General features: G+C 41.4%; 1 protein-coding gene across 1 annotated transcript in view; it reads left to right on the top strand.

Moving 5' to 3' along the window:
• Positions 1-14,619: 14,619 nt before the first annotated feature.
• The window catches only part of SLC22A23 (solute carrier family 22 member 23), a 127,497-nt gene continuing 123,261 nt past the window's right edge, over positions 14,620-18,855 (top strand). The window contains exon 1 of the mRNA XM_012804249.2: positions 14,620-15,000. Coding sequence (XP_012659703.2) covers positions 14,931-15,000 — 70 coding nt within the window. The 5' untranslated portion in view covers positions 14,620-14,930. The remainder of the gene's footprint in view (positions 15,001-18,855) is intronic.

The raw sequence follows: 18,855 nt of genomic DNA, 5'->3' as shown, positions 1-18,855 counted from the left end.
CTTTTTGTTTCATCATCACAATAGTGAAATAACTCCTGCGTCTGTCCTGTTTCCACTACAATACTTTGCGTCGATGTGTGTGAAGTCTGTTGAACACTTGGCAAGACAAATGTTAGTATAACCTATAACAAATTAATATAAAGTAAAAAATTGTTTTATTGGTATGAATTGGCTATTTCCTTCAGTTTATTGGGGGGAATCAGGTATGGCTTTATAAGAGTCATCTGATCTCAAACTAGTTGCTTCACCTCTCTTGCCTCAGTTTCTTCATCCTTAAAATGGGCACACTGGTAATAATGTGATAGGACTGGTGTGATGACTCACTCAGTGAAGGAGCTTAGTCAAAGCAACAAACAGAGTGCCTACCACAGGGTAGACACTTAACGAATCTTAGTTTCCTTTCTTCTCTTAGAACAATGCTTAATTTATGTAATAGATTTGTTCTATTAAGAGTGAAATTATTGGGCAGCACCTGTGGCTCAAAGGAGTAGGGCCCTGGCCGCATATGCTGGAGGTAGCGGGTTCAAACCCAGCCCCGACCAAAAACTGCCAAAAAAAAAAAAAGAGTGAAATTATTAATTATTTTACATAAGTTACTCATATACCCAGTTTTCTATTGGCTTTTCCAACAAAACTAGAAATATCTTTACCTAGAGGAATATTACCAATAGTGAAAAGCTTGGTGGAAATATTTAAAAACTATATTGCCTATATAAATTTTGCATAATAATTATGTATTAATTATTTAAGTTAAATTGTATTTGTAAAAATAGTCACAGGGAAGGAAAGGGTTAAGAAGGTAAATAGCGTGAGCTGGAGAACAGAAGCAAACACAAGGAGCACGTGGATTTCTGAGAGTGGTAGTTCCTGTGTGACCATGTCATTTTGTATCTCTCTCAGTCTAGAACTTTGCTTAGGTACTAGGCATAGAGAAATAAGACAGGAAGACATGGTCCCTTTCTTCAGGGAACTTGTAGGATAGCGCAGGAGTCAGCCAACCTTTCCTACAAAGATCCAAATAGTAAGTATTTTTGGCTTGGTGGCCGTGTGGTCTCTGTTGCAACTGCTTGACTCTGCTGTTGTAGTGTGAAAGCAGACATAAGTGAGTACATGAATAAAGAAGTGTGGCTGTGTGCTAATAAAACTTTATTTACAGAAACAGGCAACAGAGCCATATTTGGCCAGTGAACTGTAAGCTGCCGACCCCTGAACTAATAATAGAAAGGCTTGTAGGCCTGGTGTGGTGGCTCATGCCTATAATCCTGGCACTCTAGGAGACCAATGCAGGAGGATTCCTTGAGCTCAGGAGTTCAAGTTCACTCTCTTTGAGCAACAGTGAAACCCTGTCTCTACTAAAAATAGAAAAATTAGCCAGGCATGGTGGTGGGCACCTGTAGTCCCAGCTGCTCAGTTGGGAGTTGGAGGTTGCTGTGAGCTAGGCTGACACCATAAATAAATAAACAGATACATACATACATACATGGAAGCTGGCCATACTTGTTAAAGAGTGTTGAATAATTTTGGTTGAAGTGAGTCTTATCCTTTAAAGAAGGTGCTGAGTCAGAAAAGTCAGGGTGGAGGAGTGAAAGTATTGTGGAATGGGGCACAGAAGAACAATGTGGGCAAAAAGGCTTTTGGGAGCTGGCAGCTGCCTTGGTGTGTCTGGGTGATGGCAGGGATTGAAGCAGGGAGTGGTGAGAGAGGTGGGTGGAGGGTAGACTTGTATGTAGGAGGCACAGGTGACTCAGGCCATAAAGGGAGTTCAGCAGGACCATGTTACGGCAGGGCCATAGCCTGCGGCAGGGAAGCTGTAGAGGCCTTTGTTTTCAGCAAGTGAAAGATGATTTTCCTTCCACCTCTAAGTTCTCACCATGATTGATCACCCAGGGTTATTAAGTTCTTTTCATTCCAAAGATTCCTGATGCTACCATCAGAAGTTCCCCACCCTGGAAAGGAAGAGCAGAGAGAGGGAAGGAGGGATGGGGCGGGGTCTTGGTATGTGACACATGTTTTGGGGGCAAGACACAATTGTCAGAGGGACTTTACCTAACAAATGCAATCAGTGTAACCTGGTTTCTTGTACTCTCAGTGAATCCCCAACAATTAAAAAAAAAAGTTCCCCTCCTTGGCTCTTTCCCAGAATCACTGGGGATAGCTTACATGTTAGTGTGGTAGCCCAGTTTGCTTCATGCACTGTGTTACATTAGCAGATATCCTCTTTACACATGAAACAACTTTAGAATTTTTAAGTAACCAGTCTTCAAGTTATTCAGTATGAATTAATGTGCTGCAAACCTAAGTGTTGCTGTCACTTGCAGCATTAATAGTTACATCCTTCTAATACAGTGGTTCTCAACCTTCCTAATGCTGCGTTACAAAGGGGTTGCGAACTGCTGTTCTAATACTTAGGGTTCTGTGGGGTTCTTTCCTCCCTTTCTTTCATTCTTGTTTTGCAATAGGCAGCTTTAATATATAGGGCTTACTATGTATCATTTCCTTTCTTAGAGGTAGTGGGTGAGGACTATTAGTAAAATATACGTCGCAGAATTTGGGAAGACTCTTCAAGGTTTTGGTTGATAGAAGAGCATCGAGTGTTAATAATCTCTGCTCTCTTTGGGGGATCTCTTCAAATTCCCCAAATGCCACAGAAATCACTACCAAATGAAAAAGAGCATTCGGTGATGCAAACCTCAGGCTAGAAAGATACATATCCTTATTTCTTTTAAGAAAAGTAAAATAATACCAAGTAAGAAGAAAAAGTAAAAGCGACTCATTGTATTGTTCTCTCAGAGATAATGCTACATCCACTCAACTGAGGATGTTTCGAGGTGATTATTTTCCTAACTACCTTATCAATTCTTGTGGAAAGAAGTTCTATGTCTCTAGCCCTTTAAAACTGTCATTCAGGGAGAACTGGGAAAGCCTCAGTGTCACTGAATGAAGCTGTTTCCATTTCTCTTCCACTGGGAAGTCTGCAGAAGGAAGCAGGCAGGAAGAGTTGTCATTTGAAGCAAAAGGAACAAAAGATAGATAGTTGCTTAAGGGTGACAATGGATCTAAAATTACTACGTTACTCATAAAAAAGGGACTACCTGAAGTTTCAGAATTCGACTAGCTCTCTAACACTGTGGCTTTGGAGTAGGTTTTCTGCAAGAGGCTTGGCATGCAGGTTTGCTAGGTGAGGTGCATCTTGCAGGTAGCAGGGACAGGCTGGCAATAGATTTGTGCAATGCCTATTTCTTTCAAAGCGCCATAGTTATTACTTTGGCACTAAGGTGGGGAGGAAAAATAAGTTGAAGAGCAATTTGCGCAGCAGTTAACACCAGAGAAACAAAACTCAAAAAAGAAAAAAAAATTTCTCCAGAGTACCTGGCAAGGTTGTTCATTATGTCATGTAAGGAAGCTTGCAAGGATGCCAAGTTTAATTGGCGGTTGTGTTGGCTACTGTTGACAGTGAACCTCCTAAAATTGGAGGATGAGCTTATAGGCAAAAAGCAGGGAGTATTTTGAGGTTTTCGAATCAGGCAGTTTATCTTGAATTTTCATGGAGTCTTTCGGGGGAAAAAAAATCTGTACACTGTTAGATTAAAAATACTGAAAAAGACAGGACAGCATAGGCTGCCTAAATGTTGAGAAACTAATTGTAGGCGATGTGCTTCATCAGCCTAGCTCACGGAGGCTGCTTCTTTTGTCCGTCTGTGACTAATCTTCCAGGGCGGACTCTGTGTGTGTGCGTTCTTGCCATTTCTATTGTCTTCAGTTAAGAAATGCCGGCACAGCAAATCCACAGTATATAAAACAGTGGTTCATGAGAGGCTGCTGAAACTCTATTTTAGGGAGAAAAAAATGCTGACCTTACATTTTTCTAAATTCCTGTGACCCAATGAGGAATTTGTTTTTTTTAAGCTTTTGAAATTTTAAGCAGTATTATCCTCTTTGTAGTGTGGAACAAAAGTATTTCCTTTTATCTAAACAGACTATACTCTGGTTTAGAAAAGATAGCTTGCAGAGTGATTGGAAAAACCCTCATGGTCTATTGATGGAATACGCTCAAACAGGGATCTCAACTACAAAAGATGAAACTTTGGGGAAAATTTTCATTCAGTCCCCTAAACAACACTTTTTGCTTTAGTCAATGGACATTAACATATAGAAACTTCAGGCTTCAAAGACATGGTTTGTTCCAGAGCACTTTCAAAATAAGCATTCTCTAGGCCTGATATATACGATTTCTTTAAAATCCATATTCTTTAAAAGGTGAAAAAGTTTTGCTTTTTAATGATTTTATCTTACCCTCACCACCATCACTACCACTCTGGGACTTTACATTATTTTTACCTACATTTTTTCTCTCATTTCAAGGTGTCTAGATTAATTGAAAACGTTTAGAAAAATTGAAAATAAAACTCAGTCTTAATTCTACTCTGCAGAGATAATCAATTGAAATACTATGGAATAACTTCTAATTTTTTTCAGCATACACACCCATCTACTACTATTTGTTCATTCTGAGGCCTTATCTTAGCATTATATTGGGAACATTGTCCTCAGTCATTCATTTTCAAGAGCAAAATTATCAGTGTCTGTACAGTATCATTAGACATGTAGTTGGGTTCTTACTTTTTACTCTGATGACTTAGACCCAGCAACCATCTGTTTTTGATAATTTCCTTGGGAAAAAGTTCCAAGGAAGGGAATTGCTGATATAAAAGTAGACACGATTTAAAGTAATGTGCTGTGCATTGCCAAATTGTTTTCCAGAAAACCAGTCTCTGGTTTATATTTCCTGTACAGATTTTACACCTCTTTGTTACCCTGGCATCACTAGAACATTGGAAAAAAATTTTTTTGGAAAGCAAAATATTGTGTTTTGATTTTCTAGTGGAATCAAACATTTCCTAAGTTTTTTTTTTTTTTAACTATTTGTATTTCTTATTTTGTTAGTTATCTGAGGGTTTAACCTATCTATAGTTGGAGTCTTCATGTATATCGAACATATAAATAATCACTAAATATTAGGAGTTAATCTTATGCATATATTTTACAAATTTAGGTCTTTATAATTTCATAATTTTTCTTATGATAGATATTTTTGAGGCATAGAAGTTTTAAATAATAGTTAAAATTAATATTAAAATAGTAACAGTTAAACTGTTAGAAAATCTACCACTCATTTCCTTAGGTAGTTTCTTTCTTTTTTTTTTTGGAGACAGAATCTCACTTTGTTACCCTTTGTAGAGTGCTGTGGCATCATAGCTCACAGCAACCTTGAACTCTTGGGCTCAAGCGATTCTTTTGCCTCAGCCTCCCAAGTAAGTAGCTGGGACTACAGGTACCCGCCACAATGCCCGGCTATTTTTAGAGGCAAAGTCTTGCTCTGGCTCAGGCTGGTCTCGAACCTGTGAGCTCAGGCAGTCCACCCACCTTGGCCTCCCAGAGTGCTAGGATTACAGGCGTGAACCACTGCACCTGGCCCCCTTAGGTAGTTTCCTTTTCCCCTTAATTTTTATCTTGGGAGATTCCATGTGCACTTCAAAATCAGACAAGTAACCTATTTTCTTCCGATTGTTTTTTGTTCTTGTTTTACATTTTATTTTACCATAGGAATTATTTCTGTTGAAAATGATTATCTTCCTTATGTCTTATTTATTTTCCATCTTCTTTAGAAATCTCAATAATTTCCTTGATGACTATTTCTCTAGCCTGGCAAGTCAAACAATTCAATTACTCCTTTTAAAGTAACATAAATTATATTTACTTTAGCTTATCCTTGAAATACATAGATACAAAAACAATCTACCAAGTTTCCTGTAACCTTTGCCTTTTTCCCTCCTTTAACAGATCATGTAGCAGCAAATAGTGTGTAAAACATAGACACATACTTTAGAGTCATTCATCTCACCCCTTAGTCATAGCTCACAAGCTTCTCATGGCATCACCAGAGAATGTCCTGATCTTGCAATAATGGCAGAGAAAGCAAGCCTGAGAGGATGAAACAGGGCCATGACTTTAGCACTTTTATGATCTTGTTAGACCTGCTGATGAAGTGTTAACCTGCTTAATTAAAGGATTGTTGTCATTGTTCTCTAGGGAATGGGTTTAAGGGAGACTGGAGTTAACACGGGAGACTCCGATATTAGTTCAGGAGAGGAAGGATGGTGATCTGGTCCCATCCTGTTCTCTGCATTCCCTGCAAACACCATCCCAGGGAAACCTAATCAGGGAATGGGATTTGATTTGCAAAGAACAGAAGCCACTCTGGATATTTTAGGAGACAGGGATTGAATACAGAGAAGTAGTGCTTGCTGAGTTGTTGGAGCAGCTGTAAACTGGGCCTCAGGAAGGATTCCAGAGACTAGCCTGGCCGGGGAATTGTGTCTCAGTTACCAGGCTGGGAAATGAGGATGTCTGTGTGCCAACACTGGCTCCAAGATTACACCTCCTCAGCTACCTCCGGAGCTGTTGGCTTCAGGACCACCCAAGCCTTGTCAGATCCGACCAGCAAAGTAGACATCCTACTTCCTTCCCTCTAGTACTCGTCCTTATTCAAGTCATCAGAGAAATTAAAACTAGGCTGCACGCTCAAAGTTATTTTGGGGTGTGCACCTGATTGGCAGCACTGTAATCACATTTGGAACTGTGGCTGTCCAGCTTAAAAGTGTTGTTTTCAGTCTTCTAGCCCACAGGAATGCACACCAGAAGGAGGCTGGAATCGCAGGTGATGAGTGAGTACCTGCCATGTCCTGTAAGTCAGGTTGAACACAGGAGACATGGACTGTGGGGGATAGATTTGGAATATGTTTGTAAGGAAGAATCTGCTGGACTTAGTGATTGATTTGATGCAGAAGGAGGCAGTAAGAGGGAGATGACGATGGTAGTGTCAGAAACAAAACTAAGCTGGGCACAGTAATACATGCCTATAGCCCCAGCCACTCTGGAGGCCAAGGCAGAAAGATCGCTTGAGCCTAGAAGTTTAAGACCAGTCTGGGGGCCAACATAGTGAGACCCTGTCTCCACAAAAATTTGTGGATTTTTTTTAAGCCCGTTACATTAAGTCCTAGTTTCACACATTTTAGAAGCATTACTCCTCTCAGATTTTTCTAAATCTTAAGCATTTTGACATTGCTTGAAATGTTGTTCAGTGAAATGACCAAATGCCACATCTTATCTACAGCAATGTGAACAAATTTTAAGAGCCAGGTTGTCTCACAGCTTCCTTATACTTGAGAAATTCTTTAGGAGGTAGTGCTGAGTTTGAATGCATTTTCTTTTCCCTGTACATTTTTGTCAATACTAGAAGTAGAGATCAAACAAGGCATTGGTGACTGGACTCCCCAGCTCACCCCAGTGCGCTGAATGGCACTACCCCCAGAGGGGAGCCCCTGAGTCAGCAAGGGTGTTGCTCAGATGAGTAACCCTTATCTTGGCTGGCCTGCTGGGCCTCCAGTCAGAGTTGGTTTGCTTGTTGATTCAGATAAGCTGCCTGTTCTTGTGCCTCCTTGAAGAGGGTTTACGGCGCCAGGTGGCTGCCTTGCCCCAAATTCCATGGCCTCCTCCCTCAGGTGGGTGCTTATAGGCTAAAAACTGGGGTATTGCTGGCAAAGACTTCTAAGCAGGCCTCCTTTCCCTGCCAACCATGCAAGTGGATCAGTCTGGCTCTCCTGTTTTCATTTTTCACTCTGGCATTGTTAATTGATAAGGGTTGTATTTAGGTGACTACTGAATATCCCATTAGGTAGGGACTAAATTGGGTTGTGGCTGCCCAAGGCCAGGTCTCGCAATTGCTCAGGTGGCTGAACTCACAACACTATGGGCAAGTTCCTCCACTCCCCTAAACACTCTTATTAAAATCTCTTTTGTCTCCTGGCCATTTCATACAAGCATAATGTATTCATTTGCATCACTTAACCTCAAGTAAACTCATCAATGGGAAGTCTTCGTGGAGACGTGAAAGTGTTTAAAATGATTCTCAGCCATCAAGACAGCAGCTGGTGCCCTGCTCCCTGGCGGCAACCTGCGGTTGGGGCACCCCTCTCTTGCCAAGAATGTGCCGGGCAGAGGCTCCCGCACGTGTGCTGTGGTTGGGAGATGGATGGTTGCAGGTGTTGTAAGCACCTCCTTTCCTCCTAGCGTGTATAAACTGAGCTGCGAAAACAGAACGTACACCCACTGTTAGTTATGATGCTGCAACGCACATCTCCCGAAGCACAACCTGCATTCCTAGAGCTAGAAGTAGGCTGCACACTAAAAGGTATCTATTATTCAAAATACATTTTCTTTGAAAAATAGCACATTTGTGAATGTTGGTTTTCCAGGCTTACCTCCAAAAGCCTACTTAACTCATCGCCTAGCTTTACAATCCTGCATTTGCAGCTCAAAATAGCAGCCAGAAGCCTGTGCATGGTTTACATGGTGTTTTAGCCTCTCCCTGCTCTCAGGAGTTGCTTGTTTGAACCCTAGCTCGAGGTGTGATGTTCATTCATTGTCTTCAGAGTGGCAGGGAATTGGCAGGGCAGGGCTGGCCAGCAGTTCTTAGAACCTGAATGGCTTAACTACACTGCTGTGCTCACCTACAGAAGTTCTCATTCAGTGGGTCTGGGATGAGGCCCAAGGATTTGCCATTTCTAACTAGTTCCCAGATGATGCCATCACTGCTCAGCCCTGGGGCACTTGCTAAGGACACTGCAGTATCTAAGAGGAGGTTAGCCCACTTGTTCTCCTCCGTCTGGCTCTGTTTACATTTCCCATCGTGGTTGGGGCATAAGAACACACCTCCCTAGACTTCATACATCACTCCTTGCAGACTGTTATGGTCTGTCCCAGACTAAAATATTACATTTCCTTTTGAGGGAAAATTATATTTCTTGTTGGATTTTCAAAAACACAGAAGAGACTTAATGGCATATGTGACATGGTACTGGCAACGGGGGCTGTGATCCTTACAGGGTTATTGTATTGCCCTTATGATTGAGTACAATTAGCTCTGTGTATGCTTCTCTCTGATTTATTTTCTATTTGCCCCTCTCTAGTGGGATCTTGTGTGTGATAATGCCTGGAAGGTCCATATCGCTAAGTTCTCCTTACTGGTTGGATTAATCTTTGGCTACCTAATAACTGGATGCATTGCTGACTGGTGAGTACCCCTGTGCCTGCTGCACGAACCTTGGGAAGCCACAGCACACATTTGCTGGCTAAAGAGGAGTGGGCAGTGTTAGCTTACTGTTGCTGAGTCTTCTCTCTGCCCTGGTGTTGGTGCCAGAGCAGAAGGCTTAAGCTCTGGAGAATACAGAACTTGAAGAATTGGCCCATGCACATAACAGACTGTCCGGAAGTGAGAATTTAAATTTGTAGCAATTCTCCAGCTGCTAGAGGCCAGCAAAACCAGCCTGCAGCCCTACTTGCTGCTGACATTCGAGGTTTAGTTAGGAAGAGCTTGAGGACTTGTGTGCAGAGTCCCATAGGCTGGACACTGAGAGATGGATGCAGAAGAGGCATTTAAACATAGGGATGAGGAGCTGGAGACCTTTGCCCCTTAGCATTGACTATGGGGAACTGGACCTTGAGGTATTGGCAGCATTTGGGTAATGAATAAGCTCTGCAGGCTAGGGGAGGTTGGTTGCCAGGAATGAGAGTGAATATGCTTTGTTTGGGTGGGTAAGGAAGTTTGGGTGGCTGGAGCAAAGTGTGTGATTCAGGATGCAACAATAAAGTTGTAGTATGGAGACTGACTGGGAGATGTTAATGATGGTAAGGATGATGACAACATTAGCAGCTACACTTACTGGATGATTACTGGGAACCAGGCACCGTGCTAAATATCTCCATACATTAAAATACCCTCATGATAGCCTTGTTAGGTGGATGCTGTCATTACCCCTGCCTTAGACTTGAAAATCCAAAGGACAGAAGTTTATGTTAAATCTTTAAGCTCGCCCAGCTTTAAGCCAGAGATCTGGGTCTGGAAACTCAGCCACATGGCTCCAGAGTGGCCTCTCTACCCAGACACTGCAGCACTTTTATTTAAGGCATTCTGTGGTCACAAGGGCCACAGTGGTGACGTGTCTGAGCAGGGAGGCAATTGCACAATGTGACAGGTTTTTCAAGTAATGGGACTGCTCAGGAAGAGACATGGCATAACTATTTCCCCTGAGGAATTTTTTTTTTTTTTTTTTTTTTTTTTTTTGGTGAATCAGGACATTTTGGGCCCAATGACATAATGAGGGCTACCAGGGATAAGAAGAGAACTCTATCAGTCTTTGTAATGCCCTCTGTACCCCCTTGGGCCCTGACAAGAGCCTGGAGGGTCAAAGCAGAGGATTCCAAGATCATGTTAAAGCTGGAGAAATTTCCTTCCCCAAACTAGCATCTATTTGGAAGTTCCTCGTGCTAACATATAATGTGACTTCCTGTGTGCTCAGAATCTGCCTCATCATCTTATGTAGATTCTTGTTATAGACACATTTCCCTATGGACAAAAGCAGTCAGTGACCTCTGGGGCCCCTGGTAGGGGCTGGTGTAGGGTTTTTCTAAAACAAATACATGACTTCACTTATTTTCAGCATAAGCTATACTATTCTAAAAGGTAGTTTCCCGAAAATTTGCATTGAAAAAGTAAGGAAGTTATACTAATATAATTCATGTCACCTTCTTTCAAAAAATGCAGACTTGACCAAAGCTTTGGTGTCCTTCCTTATTCAGTAGCTGATTTAAGAGGAAAGTAAATATGGACTTTTAATGAATCAGCATATAAAGGTTTAAATTGGTCACAGATTGTTTTCATGACTTATTCTTGCACATATGTGCAGTGTGCCCCCCACCCCCATCACATACCAGGCCTGAGGACAAAAGACAAAAGAGTCTGGGTCTTGCTCTGGGAGCAAGCAAAGGTCTTATGTTTCAAACCCACTTACCTGCAGCAGCTTTTTTAAGAGTCAAGAGGAGATTCCCTGGAGTCAGGGGCAGGCTGCTTGGGGTTGTAGATTTTTGAATATTCTCAGCAGGCCTCCATTTCAGTTTGAAAGTTTGGTATTTTCCAGCCTTATTTACTGGCATTTTGCTCTCAGCTTACGACTTACTTAAAAGGAAATATACCCGTTTAAAGGGAACTCCAGACCTCACAGCTTGTGGCCCAGCTGCATGGGGAAGTAGATCAAGTCACATGGGAAGCCGTGTACCACGCTGTCAGCATGGGATAATGTTTGAGTGGTATACTTCTTTCTTTAAAAGGTGGTTGTATTTAACACAATCACTATTTAGTAGATTTTGCTTGGGGATATACACTGGGTATCATTATAGTATAGAATCTGTTCATTCAGGTGTCCGAGAGGGAGGGCAGCCAGCAGCTCCTGCGGGTGTGCCCTTTCCGCTGCATATGTTGCTGTAGAAGCTTTCTCACCCTTCTCCAGCCTCCCTGGGCAGCTCACTGGCCATGGTGGGCTGCCCCTTGCCTTCTAGCTCCTGGCCCAGAACAGCCAGTGGAAAGCAGATCCTCAGGGCAGAGGAGGGTGAGGTGGGGTATTTTTCTCCCAGCTTGGTCTCTGCAGACGTAGAAGGGCTGGTAGCCTTCTGTCTGAACCCTTTCACATAAGCGCCCCACTCTCTGGAGCCCAGAACCATCCTTTCCCTAGTGCTCCCTGCTGTTAAGAGCTGCAAAGATCAAACACCTTGCTTATGGCTTCCTTCATGGCTTGCTCACTCTTTTGCAAATAATCCCTTTATTAAAATCTCCACCAGCCACTTCATTTAAGCAGGGCCTCATTTCCTGCTGAGATCCTCTATCAGTTCTACCACATGTGTGGTAGTGGCTTACAACACAAATTAATTATGTTATAGTTCTGTAGTTCACAAGCCCAACAAAGGTCTCACTGGGCTAAAATCGGGGTATTGGCAAGGCCAGAGGCTGTAGGAGATGGGCAGTTTCCTTGCTTCCTTCAGCTCCTAGAGACCACCTGCTTTCTATGGCTTGTGGCCCCTTCCTCTATCCTCAGTCCAACAGTTAAGTCCTCCTCATGCTCCTCTCTCTGGTTCCCTGTGATGAGAAGATGTGCTCCTTGTTGTTAGATTGCACTTTCCTGGAAAATCACCTCATCTTGAGGTCCTTAAACTTAATCTCCTCTGCAAAATTCACTTTACGATGAAAGGTAAAATATTCACGGGTTTCAGGGATCAGAACATGGACATCTTTAAGAGTCATTATTCTGCCCACCAGAATGTGGTTTATTATTCATCACTGAGGGGATTCTGCTCCAGGGAGTCAGTTTATACTAAAACTCCGATGCTAGTAAGTAATGTGCCCTGAATGCTTGCTGCAGCCCTTGTCCATATCCATACCTGTCGGCAGCCCTATTGGGTGGGCATCAACTGGCTCCCCAGAACAAGCTTGGCCATTCCTGAGATGGCATAGTTCATAAGTAGTAAGCCTGGATTCAAACCCGGATGCAATGATTTCAAAGACCATGCTTGAAGTTATCACTGGTAGGTTATATAGTCCATGCTTACAGTTTAACTGCCATTTGGGAGGGAAGGACTTAGGATGGTTTCTACCAAAACAAAAAAAAACACACAAACCCCATCTTTTCTAAAGTACCAGAACAGGGCAGACCATGTTTGGTAGGCATTAGGAATGCAGAAGGGCAGGGAGGAATGAGAGCTGAGACATTGAACTGTTTACTTTGTGTTGGGCATTGCATTTGTGTGCCGATCATTCTCTTAGTAAATCATCTCAACTACTCTGCGAGGTGGGATGCTTACTCCCATTTTTTAGACAAGGGAAGTAAAGACAAATAAAAATGGATAAGTTATTTTCCCATTTTAGGAGAATGACTAAGCCATATTTGAAGTTTATTTCTGTAAATGAATTGGGGTTAGACAAAATCTTCTATACAGTCCTCCATAGCCCTAGTACCAGTTAAAGGCAGCAATAGCTAAAACCTCTAGATGAGATAATTAACTTACATTAGTGTTGAGACATAGCCTTGGTCTCATTCCACTAAACCAAAGTGACTAATGGGGATGGTTAGAACCTTAAAAAGTTCTGAGTGAGGGTGGTGCCTGTGGCTGAAAGGGGTAGGGCGCCAATCCCATATAATGGAGGTGGCGGGTTCAAACCTGGCCCTGGCCAAAAACTGGAAAAAAAAAAAAAAAAAGTTCTGAGTTAAATTCTGTCTGTCTTCTTGTTCTTTCCCTAGAATTTTCTTTGAGAGGATGAGGTCATGCCTTTTTTGTTCAGCAGCTTAATTAACAGATAACTTACATTCCGTAAAACTCACCCATTATAAATACACAATTCAGTGAGTTTTAATGTATTTACAAAGTTATCCAGCTATCACCACACTCTGAGTTTAAGGCATTCTCATCACTGTAAAGGGATGATGAAAATATGCCCTTTTGAGATCATTCCACATTCTCTCCCCCATGAATTTTTCTGTTTCTCTGTATTTGCCTTTTCTGGGCATTTTGCTTAGAATAGGCGCCTTTGAATAAGCATATTTAGGATAGTTCAATCCATTCATCTATCCTTTGTGGTGTTAGCGTGCTAGGTCTGGATTTTTTGCCCTTTTTTCCTTTCAGACAAAGTATATACACTCTACTCCAGTTTCTCTGTGGGATATCCTTCTAGACCAAGCCAGTTGTTTGATGAAGAGTTATTGTTGAAGTTCTATTCGTAATGCGTCAAGGAAGGAAAAGAAGAGAGTTAGCATGGGGGGATAAGGAACTGGTGACCTTTCAATTCCAATGGACCACCAACTATTGTCCTCCCAGCCACCATTAGAAGCACCTTGCCCCCTAGTGGTCACCAATCTGGCTTCTGCCAGCTCCAAAAGCTGTGAATTTAGGAGGTCAGATGGATGGCCTTTTCCAGAAACTCAAAGGCCTCCCACCAACCCCTTGCTGCCAGGGGGCTTCACCATTTTTTTTTTTTTTGGTTGTTGTTGTTCTTTATTAAGTCATTTGTACATAGATCATAAATACATTTATGCCATTATGGCATTCAATGTGTTTATTATTTGTACAAATTGCAGTGTTTACATCCTACTAAACAACATAGCCTTCACCTCTTTTACCCAATTACAGGATTAAGACCTTTGTGTTCTACACCTGATAGATCCAACTTGTACTTGCAATAGGCTTCATAGGTGTGGTCCCCCTACTAACCTGCCCTCTCGACCCACCCCTCTCCCTTCCCCTCTTACTCCCCTTCCCTCCTTTGGGCTTTACTGTTAATTCACTATCAGGTTCACGCCAGCTATTTAAAGTTCAAGCTATCCTAGCTTGGTGTGTGGTCCCTTAAAAATTACTTGTCATCATGTAGCTGGAACAAATTGGCTTGAGCCCAACTCTGTTAGACTGCATGTAGGTTTAGGCCCTTGACTTAGTTACTAGCCCAGAGAAAGGAAATAAGCCACTTTGCTAAGTGCCATATTGACTTTCACTCCCGTTCCAAAGGTCAATGATTTCTCAAGACTTTTTATGCTGGGTGTGTCAAGGTTCATGTTTGGGATGTTATTGATTTTGTTCCTCTTGCCTCGAATCATCCCTGCATATTCTCAGAAATAGATTCAGTGACAGGAATTAGGTTCACAGCGTGATTCCTATGTCCAGTAGCTGGTCGATCTTTGCTCCCCTCTCTCCAGAATTAGAGGCTTGGGCTAAATCTCCCCAAGGGCCTTTCCACCCATAGAATACCCAGAGTATTCTATGATACAGTGAAGTGGGTCTGGTCTGAAGATTTTTAATGTAGTACTTATTCGACATATATTGAGTGCCTGCTGGATACAGGTTTCAGCAGCTGACATCACTGCCTTATTTCATGATGATTCCTGACTTTTCCCCTCTCCATATGCAGGGTTGGCCGGCGGCCTGTGCTACTGTTTTCCATCATCTTTATCCTGATCTTTGGACTGACTGTGGCATTGTCAGTGAATGTGACAATGTTCAGCACACTCAGGTTCTTTGAAGGATTTTGCCTGGCTGGAATAATTCTCACATTGTATGCACTACGTAAGTAGGAACCTTCATAACTAGTCTTAAAAAAAATTTACTAAAAGTATTACTACTTTCAGGGTTCTGGGAAAGGTACTATGCATGTTGGTTGTTTGGGATGGCAATCTTTTGGAAGCACAAACTTTAAAGGCCTTGATTGTTGTGAAAGAGCCCTTTCAGGCAATGCCATACAACGTTTACTCAATCCTGATCTCCAGATTGGGTTTAGCACACATCAAAGGATGTGAAAGTTTGTGTAATTGCTTGGAGAAATGGCAATCAGCCCATAGGTGCAAGGGAGCAGCTTTTGCTTTCCTCCAGAATTTTCTGCACTGACATTCTGTGCCTTTTCTCCACTGCATAAATGGGAATCCCTGTATGTGGTTCCTGTTACTGTGACATCTGGACTTAGTGTTTTCTTTCACTCTTTAAGAATTTTTCTTTCCTTTCCTTTCCTTTCCTTTCCTTTTCTTCCGTCCCTTTCCTTTCCCTTTCCCTTTTCCTTTCCTTTCTTTTTTTTTCTCCTCTAAGGCCATACAGCCCTGGTTCTCAACCTTCCTAATGCCATGACCCTTTAATACATGGTCGCAACCTGTTGCGCAACCCACAGGTTGAGAACCACTGCCATACAGAGTCCAAATTTTCCATTTTCGTGTGCTTAGATGTGACTTTAAGTGATCTGAAATTGAACCCTAAGCATTGATACTAGAAGATTAAATGGTAATATTTAGTAGTATTTGGTCTTTGTTAGGATGGAGAGAATTTTTTTTCCATTGATTTGTTATGTTCATTGGCTGTATTAAGTCTGCTGTCAAATATGGTTATGTTTCACTTTTTTGTGGTTGGTGTTTTCTAGAACACAACCATAAGCCCATAAGGTGAAGAAAGTGCTAGGGCATAGATGTTTTACTTTTTAATCATCTTGTGGAAAAATCTGTTGGGAATATTGTAAAGTGGTCCGGGATATGTTTTGTCTTTTTCTTTCCTTTAACAACATGGGGGTTAGGTATAGATTGAATAGCAATTTCCAGTGTGATAAAATAAGAATAATTATAATTATCTTAAATTTGCATGTTCAAGGCTTCTTTTAGGTAGCAAAAATTTTCGTTCTGCTGGAAAAAGAATCAATTTATGACACAGTTTTATAGCCACAAGGAAGAAACAGGCATAGAGAATGGCTACATGTATATTTTAAATCCATAGTCTGCAGTTTTATCATCTTCTTCCAACATTTAACTAAATTGTAGTTTCTCAGAAATCACCTTTTTTGGTTTATTTGCATTTATTTTAGAATCCTCATCCTTAGGAACATGCGTGTGACCATATTGAGGGATCAAGGTCATGGGTGTTCATTTCTTTAAACCAATAAAATGGATATTGAACTTGAATGTTCGCAGATAAAATCGCCATTAACAGGGACAGCTCTGTACGTTGACAAAATATAATAGCTGTGCTTCAAGAGCTCTGTAGTGAGCATAACCTCAATCTCACCACCCCCAGGTGAGAGTGTGTTCATGGAAAATTGCCTTACTGCAAAGTTGGCATATTGGTTTTAGCTTATATGCCAACTGCTAATGATTGGCTGAAGCTGCCAGAAGACTGCTGAGGGAAGACTTCTGAGGACACATGGGGGCTCAGCAGAAGAGCATACATTGATCCGTTAGCCATGTCTGCCAGTATTAAGGAAGTAGGGCTGCATATGTAGCTGCCATTTGCCTTCTGAGGGGACTATCCCTGAATTAAGCCAGACCAGGAGTGACTTATACCTGAATGGCATTGTTTCAGCTTCACATAGAATTGTTTTATTGACATGAGTTGTGATATGCCTTTGACCCTACAAAACCTATTGCTATGTTTACTGTAAAAAATGAATCTAAGTATGTTTTTTTCATTTGATTACATAGTGAACTCTTTATACTAGAAAGTAATCTACCACTTCAGAATCACACACAGAGTGTGCCTATACTAGGAAACTGCTTTGCTTGTATCCCCTAGGCATAGAATAGCATAAACATGGTATTTGCAAATTTTTCCAGGTGGCAAATATTTTAGGCTTGAAGGCCACATGGCCTTTGTCCTAGTTACTCAACTCTGCCTTTGTAGCATGAAAGTGGCCATAAATAGTATGTAAATGAGCAGGTATGTGTGTGTTTCAATAAAACTTTATTTACAGAGACAGATGGTAGGCCCTGATTTGACCAGTGGGCTATAATTTTTCAACCACTGACGTAAGTGATTGGTGTGTGAGCCTGAAAACAAAAGCTTTTGATTCTGATCTCCTGTTTTCATAGTAACTTCCCTACTTGCTTTCTCTTTAGTCCCTTTTTTCTGTTTCCATAATTTGCATTATTTGTTGTATGTATTTGTTTAAGCAACCTAAAAAAAAAAATAGAGCAAAAGATGTAAATGATGATTTGGAGTTTGTTCAGATAATATTTAAACAATGAAAATTAGGGGATTTGACTAAGAGATTGCAGAAGAGTCAAGTTTGGCAAGGGAGAATCACAAAAAGACAGTAAAGTCAGACTGGGCAAGTGGGACTGGGGTAGGATGTGTGTGGGCTGCCCACGTCTCTCTACATGGGGCAGTCTTGGGAGAAGGCAGAAAATGGTAACAAGAAGTTAAGAGAAGAACTCCCCATGAATAAGATAGGATTGCTGACTTGCTAGCCCTTTATATACAAGCAGTGTATATACTTAGATAATGCTAAGAAATTTGTTTTGCTTGAAGAAAATTATTGACGAACTGGGTCACAGAGTTGAAGTACTTTTTGACTCTAAAGAAAAGTTTAAAACTTTTGGACATTGATTATTTGGAAGTTGCATTTTTAATTGTCCCAACTTTTTCTCCCCCTTTAACCATAAGGTTTTTGTCTCAATGCATCTGTTGGAAAGACTTATACTGGATATCACTCTTTTTTAATCTTGCAGGTGCTTGGCAATGCGAGTTAGGAAAGTAATGATTTTTGCAATTTTGGTTTCTTGTGTAGCTTGCCATAAGGGTGGACTCGTCCTTTTGAGAAATGCTGCTGACTTGTGAAAGTTTTCTGCTTTATTTACAAGGCTACTTAAGGGATTTGTTCCGGCTCTGGATTTTTTCTAAGATGTATTCTGGTTAAATACTCTAAATACCTTTAAATTTTGGGTTTCCTTCAAGTTGCCAAAGGGAGAGGTGGTTGTGTAATAAAGGAATAAAATAGAGATTGCTGGCATCTTCACAGGAGTCTTTACACGGAAGTAGAGTGCAGGTTGGCTAGAACAGGAGAGAAGAAGCCAGACTGAATGGGTTTACATAGGGCCACAGTAGGGGCCCCTGAGACTATCACAAGACACTGATATAATTAAATACACTTGGACTGTATCAGTGGCTTAATTTAATCTTTACCTCTGGACACACACACAAACACACACATGATAAAAAAGACTTAACTAGACAAGGGGCACATAACAAAGAAGTGGTATATGATGTTTCCCTACTCGTTTATGAAAATTAAGTCTTTTTTTTTTTTCTTTTAGAGACAGAGTCTCGCTTTGTTGCCCTTGATAGAGTGCCATGGCATCACAGCTCATAGAAACCTCTAGCTCTTGGGCTTAGGTGATTCTTTTGCCTCACCCTCCTAAGTAGCTGGGGCTACAGGTGCCCGCCACAATGCCCGGCTATTTTTTGGTTATTGTTGGGCTAGGGCTGGGTTAGAACCCGCCACCCTCGGTATATGGGGCCGGCACCCTAGTCACTGAGCCACAGGTGCTGCCCAGAAAAATTAAGTCTTATAAAAGACTAAAGAAATAGTCATTTATCAATAGAAAAATTCAGCAATGCAGCTAACTTCAAAATAACTATACAAAATCAATTATATTCCTATATAAAAAAGAA

Source organism: Otolemur garnettii, unplaced genomic scaffold (assembly GCF_000181295.1).
Source record: "Otolemur garnettii isolate 467f Iridium unplaced genomic scaffold, OtoGar3 scaffold00026, whole genome shotgun sequence".
Lineage (NCBI taxonomy): Eukaryota > Metazoa > Chordata > Mammalia > Primates > Galagidae > Otolemur > Otolemur garnettii.
This window is presented reverse-complemented; position numbering and strand designations above follow the sequence as displayed.